Source organism: Sus scrofa, unplaced genomic scaffold, assembly GCF_000003025.6.
Source record: "Sus scrofa isolate TJ Tabasco breed Duroc unplaced genomic scaffold, Sscrofa11.1 Contig2069, whole genome shotgun sequence".
Classification (NCBI taxonomy): Eukaryota; Metazoa; Chordata; class Mammalia; order Artiodactyla; family Suidae; genus Sus; species Sus scrofa.
In genome coordinates, this window is record NW_018085012.1 from 1 (window position 1) to 10,150 (window position 10,150).

The 10,150-nt window shown below is 40.3% G+C and overlaps 1 protein-coding gene across 1 annotated transcript; it reads left to right on the forward strand.

Annotated features, from left to right (window-relative positions):
* Positions 1–1,142: 1,142 nt before the first annotated feature.
* LOC100739010 (olfactory receptor 2G3-like) lies at positions 1,143–6,754 on the forward strand (the record flags this gene model as incomplete). Its single annotated transcript, XM_021081698.1, is given in 7 exon segments — positions 1,143–1,211; positions 2,953–3,076; positions 3,199–3,317; positions 3,320–3,408; positions 3,411–4,169; positions 4,301–4,373; positions 6,642–6,754. Coding segments are annotated over 7 exon segments (1,346 nt in total), but the record flags the coding sequence as incomplete, so codon positions are not given.
* Positions 6,755–10,150: the final 3,396 nt, after the last annotated feature.

Here is a 10,150-nt window from a genome sequence, read left to right on the forward strand (position 1 = left end):
CTAAGAGTTGGAATAAGTTTGGGAGAGATTGTAGTGGACCAGGGGGCAACCCTGATCTCATTGATAGCAATTATTAACGTTGGAAGGTAAAGTTTCCAAATGTAGTGAGTGACTAACAAGTACACTTCATAGGGTGGTGGGCAGTAAATGAGCTAATGCCTGCAGCATGCTTGGCAGAGTGCTGCCCTAGAAAATAGTTATATTGTCGATTTGCATGATGTAAGCTCCTTGGATATAACTGGCATCTTATTCCTAGTGTGCTCTTTTGCACCCAGCCAATACGGAGTCCTGTTTGGCTGTTTCTGTAACAGGGTCTCACTTTTGATTAGGACCTGCCTAATATTCAAATGTCCCTGCGGGTACACTTTACTTCCATATGCCAGGGAGCACCCCAAGAATGGCCCCAAAAAATAAAAAATAAAAAAAAAAAAAAATAAAGCTGTAAATCTTTAAATTAGCCTATTCCTGTCTGAGACCCTGGAGTGGGGGCTGGAGTGTTCTAAGAGCCTCTACTGTCCATCGTGTGCATCTTCCTCCGTGTGTCTAGCTTGAAAAGGATAGTGTCTAGACTTGCCAGGGTGAAACTCCGCAGAGAGGAAAGCAGAAGTTAGGCAGTGACGTTTATTTGACTCTGTAGCCAAAGACTGCTTTCTTTAGTTTCTCACATTCACGTGATTTTAGGCAATTATTAGGCAATTAGAAAATGTGAGGTAATCTAGTTAACGTCATCAGTTATCAGGGGAGGACAATTGAAATCATGATATATATACCGCCAAACTGGCTAAAAGTAAAAAGATACAAAATATGAAGATATGAGCTAACAGGATAGATTTGTAAATATATATGCACCTACATGCATAGATTATATATGATCAGAAAAACCATGAATATGACAGAAATGAGAGAACAACTCAGTGATGGGTGGGATGGGACAGAACTTATATATCTTTGTGGTTTGACCTAGAGAGAAACCAAAAACATCAGAGGGTGAAAGTATCTTCAGAAGCATCTCCTGGGACAGCTCTTCTCTGGATACTACAGAGCCTGATATTATTGCCACATTGGGAGATCTTGTCCTTGGGATCTTCCCAGATTCATTGTCCTGTGACCTTCTTAGCTTCTCCTGCCTTGCTGATCTTCAGGGTGCTCCATCTCAACTAACAGTCCTCCAACCAGTACGTGGGCCTTAGGCATCGAGTTGGCATTTCAAGGTAATAATAATTTGAACTCTATGACTTCTTTTTCCCACCACCGTGGGAGTCTCAGTGTACAAAAATCTGGAAGACTTCCTCTCTTTTAACTCGTTCACTTCCATTGATGCCCTGATTTTCTATCGACACCATGCCTATGACTCTTAACTTGTAAGAGTAAATTGGGATTATGGCTTAAAGTGAGAGGAGATCACATGGTGCATGGACGATGTAATTTTGCATCATAGTGGAATAGAATCCTTCCACAAGCCTAAAGGGAACATATTCTTACAATTTCCATGTAAATGTGGAACCAGTTCACGACTGTGAATTGATCTTTCATGGCGTTTCTGTTGAAGTACTGTTTGTGTGGGGGGGAGGTAGGGAGAGGGTTAAACAGGAGGAATTCTTATTTGACGGAGAGGGTAAGGTAGCAACCTGCAGCCTGGATTGAAGAGTATTGAACCAAGTCTCTTGATCCAGACCTCCCCCCACCGCTGGGTAGTTAAACAGATGGGAATTGACCCCGAATAAGAGGACGGAAGAAATTATGCGTGTATGTGCATAGTTGTGGTTTTGTGCATGGATAGCTGTGCATGTCACTGTGAGTGTGTCTATAAGCAAAATACGTCTGTATAATGTGAATGAGCTTGTTCCTTAGTAGTTCTTTTGTAGTCTCATTTTACTGTGATTTTCGTTCGCCTTTTGAGTGATCACTCAGTGACTTCATGCTGCTGTTGCACGTCCAGACCACCCACCTGACTCGTCCTTTGACTTCATTTTCTTTCCCCTGGGTTCTGCTAAATATCTGTTTACATGATAATTATTGATCAATGAGAATCTATTTCAATTCCACAATTCATGTTCACAACAAGTAATATCACAATTTTAGGGTATGCAGTTATTACTAGGGAAGAATTTGGAAACCTGAGTGATTTCGATTGATGACAAGTAGAGGTGCCTATTTGTCTTGAACGTGAAATACAGTTACAGTCTTTGGGAATGTTTTGCATCAGTGAATTTATTTTAAACCTTTGCACTTATAGCTGTTTGACTTTTAACAAACCCATTAGAACTGTGGCCTCTTTAGTCTTCCAGAAGGTAAAAAAATTGATGTGGGCTTGAGGTACATTGAGGCCATTTCTTTCTCCACCAAAGAGCTTTCCTTTCCCAGAGCCTCATTCCCTCCATTCAGCTTCAACCACCTCTTCTTCAACATGTGAGACAAGAAAGCTGACTCCCTTCCTCACCACCACTCACCAAAGAAGCAAGGAGTTTTGTTCCCCACACACAGCATGAATTTACATCACTAATCAGCCGGTGGTCTGAGTGAGTCAACCAATCCTTAAAGGAAATATGTTTTTGAAATTATGTGCCTATAATGACCAAACATTTAGATCTAAATGTTAATATTATTACTTTCAATAGCCTAATGTTTGCCATTTTACAGGAAAAATAACCTCTCCAGAAGTTATTGCAAAAAATAACCTCTCCAAAAATGATGCCTGTCTAGAAGTTGACGGTCATGCATATAATGCAAATCCTGGAAAAAATGCTCACTTCAAAATCATAGTTGAAAAAGTTAAATGTTATTGACAAGTATTATGTACATATATTACACATCAGTATCCCTGAGTTTTCCCCATTTAGTGTGAATGATTTGCCATGATCTCTCAATTAATCAAATGCATTTTATTCTTCTGATATTCTCTCTATTCCTTTATTTTTTCCTGTGATAAATTTTATCTCACTTTCCTATGAGTTATCTCCAAAGGAAACTCCTTCTTCTACCATGAGCCTTCACGTGCCTCTCTGTACAGTGTCTGGCCTTCATGTCCTTTGCCGCAGCTTCTGAAGAGACTGCCGAGATTTATTTCCCGGGCACGGTAATTTCTCCCAGAGTTAAGTGCTTCAAAGAGTAATTTTAAGAGGGTGATACTGTGGGCCAGAGGCCAAGCTACATCCTTCCTCTAAATTCCTACAATGTTTTCCTCCTTATTCTGAGCAGGGGTGATGGGCACGAACAGAGCACTGTTGAAGACAACATCATCCTGGTGGGCTTCTCGGATCAGCCCAAGCCTGGAAAAGATACTCTTCGGGTTGTTTTGGCATCATACCTCCTGACTCTGGTGGGAACACAATCATCATTCTGATCGCTTCCATGACCCTAATCTCCAAAACACCCATGTACTTTTCCTCACCCCACCTCTCCCTAGTTTGATATCTGCCTTTACCACCAGTATTGTCCCCCAGCTGCTGTGGAACCTCAGGGGACCAGCCAAGACCATAACCGCCCTGGGCTGTGCTGTCCAGCTCTATGTCTCCCTGGCTTTGGGCTCCACTGAGTGTGTTCTCCTGGCTGTCATGGCTTTTGACCGCCATGCTGCCGTTTGCAAACCTCTCCATTATGCAGCTGTGATGAACCCACCGGCTGTGCCAGGCCCTGGCAGGGTTGCATGGCTGAGTGGAGTAGGAAACACTGTCATCCAGAGCACTGTCACCCTCTGGCTGCCTCGCTGTGGACACCGGCGGCTCCATCATTTCTTCTGTGAGGTGCCTTCCATGATTAAGCTTGCGTGTGTGGACATCCACACCAATGAGGTCCAGCTATTCATTGCATCCCTGGTCTTGCTCCTCTTGCCCTTAGCACTGATACTGACGTCCTATGGACACATCGTCAAGGCAGTTACTAGGATCAAGTCAGTCCAGGCCTGGCGCAAAGCCCTGGGGACATGTGGATCCCACGTGATGGTAGTGTCCCTCTTCTATGGGACCATCACCGCAGTGTACATCCAGCCCAACAGCTCTTATGCCCATACTTCTGGGAAATTCATCTCCCTCATCTACACGGTGCTGACTCCAACCCTCAACCCTCTCATCTACACACTGAGGAATAAAGATGTGAAAGGAGCTATGAGAAGACTATTCGCAGGGACTTGGGCTCATAAAAAACAAAGCAGAGCCCACAAGGATCAGCTTGTGCGTGTGTGTGTGTGTGTGTCTAAAAGAGACGAGTCATTTTGCACAATCCTTCGCTAAAGAAATGTACTGTTCTACAAGGAGCACATGCGATCTTCATGGTTTGCCTGGTTGTCTTTTATTGGCCTCAGAACTATCCGTCCTCTTCATCCTCCTTCCCAGGCTTCTTTGGGCCCTTCAAAAGGCAACGTCTCCTCACACCCTGTAAATGTCCATTATTCATATCATTTCTGGTTCTTGCCCTCCCTGCCTGTGTTTTTCTTCCGCCTTCCTTCCTTTTTCCATGGTCCACTCTGTTTTTCTCCTTTGTCCTTTCCCTTGTTATCCTTTTCTTTCTCTCCTTTTTGTTGCTTCCTTCTTTCCCTCCCTGTTATTCTTTTTATGATGTGCTTATCATTTCCCTGGCTGCTTCTACATTCTATTCCTTCCCATCAATAGTCTAACAATTCCTGGAAACAACTCTCTAAAACCAATTTCCCGTTGATCACAAGAAAGAGCTTTCTTGCCTTGTGGAGTACAGTGGAGAGATTAGACTAGAGAATTTTTTTTTTTTTATTTTGGGTGTTTTTTTGTTTTTGTTTTGTTTGTTTGTTTGTTTTTGCCTCTTTAGGGCCACTCCTGTGGCATATGGATGTTCCTGGGCTAGGGGTCAAATTGGAGCTGCAGCAGCTGGCCATAACAACACCAGATCCAAGCCACATCTGAAACCAACACTGCAGCCCACAGAAATGCTGGATCCTTAACCCACTGAGCGGGGCCAGGGATCGAACCTATGTCCTCATGGATCCTAGTCAGGTTTGTTACTGCTGCATCACAACGGGAACTCTGAGAATTTGGATTTTAACTCCAAAAGTTCCTTTTTGAGCTTGTGCAGGTTTTACTGAAGTTTTTGTATCCATGTTTATTTACAAGTAAAAAAGGAATGAGCTTTACCATTATGTTGATTAAAAGATCAAAAAGTAAGTGTGGTGTAAACTTACTAGTTTTTGTTTGGTGATTGGTTTGTAATGCAAGTGCCTGACTTAAGCTTTGATTGTGGAGGCATCTGCTTCAAAGGGGACAATCTCAAAAAGAACCATTGCCACCCACAGGACAAGATAAAGAGCCAGGCTGTCCCCAACTCCCATCCCTCAGAGTCCTTTGTTTCAGAATCTTGGTTGATTTTAGGTAACCGACAATTCGGACCACTTGTTTTTCTCTTCCTGCTCTTATGTTTTCACCACTAAAGATGGAACCCAGAAACCCCAAGCTCCCACCTTTGGTGCCAATAAAAGCAGAACCCAGACCTGCTCTCTCTCTCTACCTGAGACCTCACGGTGCAGCCCCAGATTTTCAATTTTAATAAGAACCCCAAGGGCCAATCCACCCTCAACACTGATTATCCATAGGCTGAGACCAGCACAAAACAATAAGTAAAGCAGCTGCCAAAAGTGATCAATATATGTCAATTAACATTTTTTTCTTCCTTTTTTTTGGCTGCACCCTTGGCATGCAGAAGTTTCCAAGGCCACAACGCCAGATTTTAAGGGCTAGGCCACCCAGGAACTCCATTTAACATCTTTTCAATCTTCTACCTTTCTTATCATAGTATTCTCCCTATTTTGATCTAATATATGCTTATCACTTTCAACAGTATTGAATTTATCTAGTCGATAATTAGTTACCATTTTATATCTGAATGGAAAATTTGTTACCATTTTATATCTGAATCAAAAAATAATCCTTGGGAAATATGGTAAAAATAAGTTCCCCTTTTGCCCTCATAATATGGAAAAAAAAAAAAACACGATTTATTTTCTTCACTCATTTCACTCACTTTTTTTGGTAAAAAAGTATGACACTTTTGCTTTTAATGGTGACAACAGGGTTGAAATTGGTATTTCCAAAGGATAGGTATTATAGTGTGGTCATAAAGAATACTTGAACTCAAAGAGATCAGAGCCTCTGTTCTGTCTCTAGCATTTATTTCCCAGCTGCATAACTCCAAGTAAATCACTCAACATTTCCAACCCTCATTTCTCCATTTCTAAAACGGGGACCACCTCAGAGCTTTGTTGTAAGTATTTTAGGAGATGGTGAGAAGGCATATAGGAAGGAGTCTGTAAGTGTCAGTTAGCATTGATAATCATGGTGCCAGACTGAGTGGCCTTGATGACAAATACATGCTTTTCAGGCATAACCTATGTGGTTGTCACAAGTCATTGTTAATATTCTACTAAGTTCACTGGTGATAATCAAATGAGTTCCGCTTTGAAATCTAACCCAATATGTGGGTCAGTTAATTTCATCAAACATGCTTTTTTTTTTTTTTTTCATTGACAAGCCAACAGCAATTAGTCTAGTGTGATCTCATAATTGCGACTCAATTATGGCATCTAATTCTGGCCTTGATTTCTGTCATTTCCAATTTCCAACAGTCTGGGGAAAAAAGTTTTCCTCATGTAAACCCTGACCAAAGATATCCTTATCCAGACATTACAGTGCACCTCATGTTTGGTCATACAGTTCACTTCCCAACCTGCCAGCTGGATTCACCAACCATAACAGTATCAGATGAGGTCCCGAATGGCAAGGTCCTCCTGTAAAGCTATACCAGCATGACCTATCACTTGACTGGATGCTTATCCATAATTTTTTTCATTTTCTTAACTACTGGCTGTCTCTATCTCCCTATTATTCCCACAGTTACTCTTCTTAATTTTCAGAAAATTACTTAATTTCTCACATCAAAATTAAAGCAATAAGAAACTTATATTAAAGAAAATGAACCTGTTGGAGTTCCCACTGTGGTACAACAGGTTAAGGATCTGGCATTGCCACAGCTGTGGCATAGATTGCAGCTTCACCTTGGATTTCATCCCTGGCCCAGGAACTTCCATATGCTGCATGTGTGGCCAAAAAAGAAAGAAGAAACAAAGAAAGAAAGAACAATCCTGTGATCTCTGCTCCTTAAGAACTTTGCTTAAGATGAAAATCTGTGCACAAAGAACTGAAAAGTCATAAATTAACATATCAACAATTATTCATTACATACAAAATCAGTAATAGTCTATGCACCACTATATGTTTATCCCTGTGAAGAATTAGAGCATCCTAGAATAACTGACAAACAGTATGTAATATTCCTATAAAATATATTCATGATTTATGAATCAATTAAAAATCAATGTAAGGTCATAACAGATGCACAATAAAATAAGACAGCACATACAGTGAATGCCTATGTGTCTGAGAAATTCAAATAAAGCATAAATCTAGTGAGTACTGGGTAGTACTTTGAAGGAAGAGCTAAAACTACAAACATATGCGGGGTCAAGAAATTTGCTTTCCAGGGAAGAATGTCCTGAATGTGCTAAGGCTCAGAGGGCAACATATTTGAAGGATGGAAATCACTGGTTTCCAATGATATACTTTGGGAATAGAAATAATATGGCACCTTAAGTTTCAACAACTGAATAAATCATTACTGACTAAAAGTGAAGTGAATTTTTTCAAACTTAACACACTTATTTTCTATTATTTTATGCCCATAACCAGCTACCTAAATAGATTTTTAGAAATAGAGCTCTGGTAAATAATAAGTTTAATGAAGATATTTACCCCCATTCCTTTCTGAAAACCATAAAAATATATTAAATACAAAATTGTATGTATCTATAAGGACAAATGGAACTGGAGAGGAACTGAGAGCAAGAAAAAAATCAATAAACTTTTGGAAGATAGGAAGCAGATGGAAGGTAGTAAATGACTTACTGGAAAAAAAGGAAAAAAAAAAGATGACGAATAATGCCTTGAAAGGACTGGGAGGCAGAGAGGAGCAGCCAGCAGGAATAAAGGCCATTTGTACTGCAGAGCCTTGGAGTAGCAGTGGTGCTAAGAAAGGTGAGCGTTGGGGATCTTAGAAGGCAGGTTGCAGAGTGAGGCTAAAATCACAACCATTAAAAAGTCTGCCTAAAAAGTGTAGGTCTCCCGAGTCCATACAACTAGGTGAGGGACCTTCTGTTATCAAAGCTGGTAAAAGGAGTGGTCACCCTTAGACGAGTTAGGTCAGAGAGCACCCCCAGGCCTGGCAGAGAGTTGACTAGAATGTCACCCCCAAAACAGGGCATTTGGTTAGGTGCTTCGGACGGCCTCTTTCCCCCTGGTTTTTCCTCATTCTGCTCCTAGAACACTGGTCAGCTTTAGAACCTTGTAACTCTCTAGGCAGGAAAATAGAAGTGGTTCCTGTGGGGAATGTAGAAGGCCTTTACAAAGCGACCAAAAGTGTCCTGACATTTGAGTTATTCCAGTGAAAGCCTTGATCATCCCATCAGCAAGCGTCCCCCAAGCACACAGCATTTCCAACTAATTTTTGGGTGAAGGCATTGCCTCACCTCTGAGTCAGTCCTCTAACAGAGGGAGACAAACATAAACAGAGAGAAAAAAGAGAGAGAGAGAAAGATAATAATAATAAAAATAAAGAAAGAAAAGACACTTAAAAATGAAATAAATAACAGCAAAAATCTTCATAATTGGTATAATTAATGAAGGCTCATCAAACAAACAAACCAACCCTCAGGACTTAAAAGTAGAATGATAAGGAAAGAAGAAAAAAAATTATTAGAACAGTCTCCCAAGGCAACAAAAATAAAAGCAAAAATAAACCAGTGGGACCTAATCAAACTGACAAGCTTTTGCACAGCAAAGGAAACCACACACAAAAAAAGACAACTTACCGAATGGGAGAAAATAGTTTCAAATGATGCAACTGACAAGGGCCTAATCTTTAAATATACAATCAACTTATACAACCAACAGCAAAAAAGCCAACAACTCAATGGAAAAATGGGCAAAAGACCTGAATAGACATTTCTCCAAAGATGTGCAAATGTCCAACAAGCACTTGAAAAAATGCTCAGTGTCCCTGATTACTAGAGAAATGCAAATCAAAACTACTATGAGATACCACCACACATCTGTCAGAATGGCAATCATTAATAAATCCACAAATAACAAATGCTGGAGAGGATGTGGAGAAAAGGGAACCCTCCTGCACTGTTGGTGGGAATGTAAATTGGTACAACACCTATGGGAAACAGTATGGCAGTATCTTTGAAAACTATACATAGTTACCATATGACACCTCAATCCCACTCTTGGGCATATACACAGACAAAACTTTCCTTGAAAAAGACATGTGCACCCACATATTAATTGCAGCACTATTCACAATAGCCAGGACATGGAAACAACCCAAATGTCCACCGACAGATGTTTGGATTCGGAAGATGTGGTATATATACACAATGGAATACTACTCAGCCATAAAAAGAACAAAATAATGCCATTTGCAGCAACATGGATGGATCTAGAGACTTTCATCCTGAGTGAAGTAAGTCAGAAAGAGAAAGACAAATACCATATGAAATCACCTACATCTGGAATCTATTATACAGCACAAATGAACCTTTCCACAAAAAAGAAAATCATGGACATGGAGAACAGACTTGTGGTTGCCAAGGGGGAGGGGGAGGGAGTGGGATGGACTGAGAATCTGGAGTTAATAGATGCAAATTGTTGCATTTGGAATGGATAAGCAATGAGATCCTGCCGTATAGCACTGGGAACTATATCTAGTCACTTATGATGGAGCATGATAAAGTGAGAAAAAGGATGTACACATGTATGTGTAACTGGGTCACCTTGCTGTGCAGCAGATAATTGACAGAACACTCTAAACCAGGTATAATGGAAAAAATAAACATTATTCTATTAATAATAATAAAAATAAAAAGACCCTCTACTCCTGTTAAAAAAAAGTTTCAAAGGCTCTTAATGAGGATTAATAATGACTTTAAGAAATTGCTTTTAAAAACCCAAACATACTATCTTCTGTTGAGTATACAATACAGGCCTAGTTTACATTATTTCCTAATTCATTAAATGGTTTCTGTTACCTTAAAAAATATTAGAACAGTAAAATAAATTGAAAAGAGAGAAGC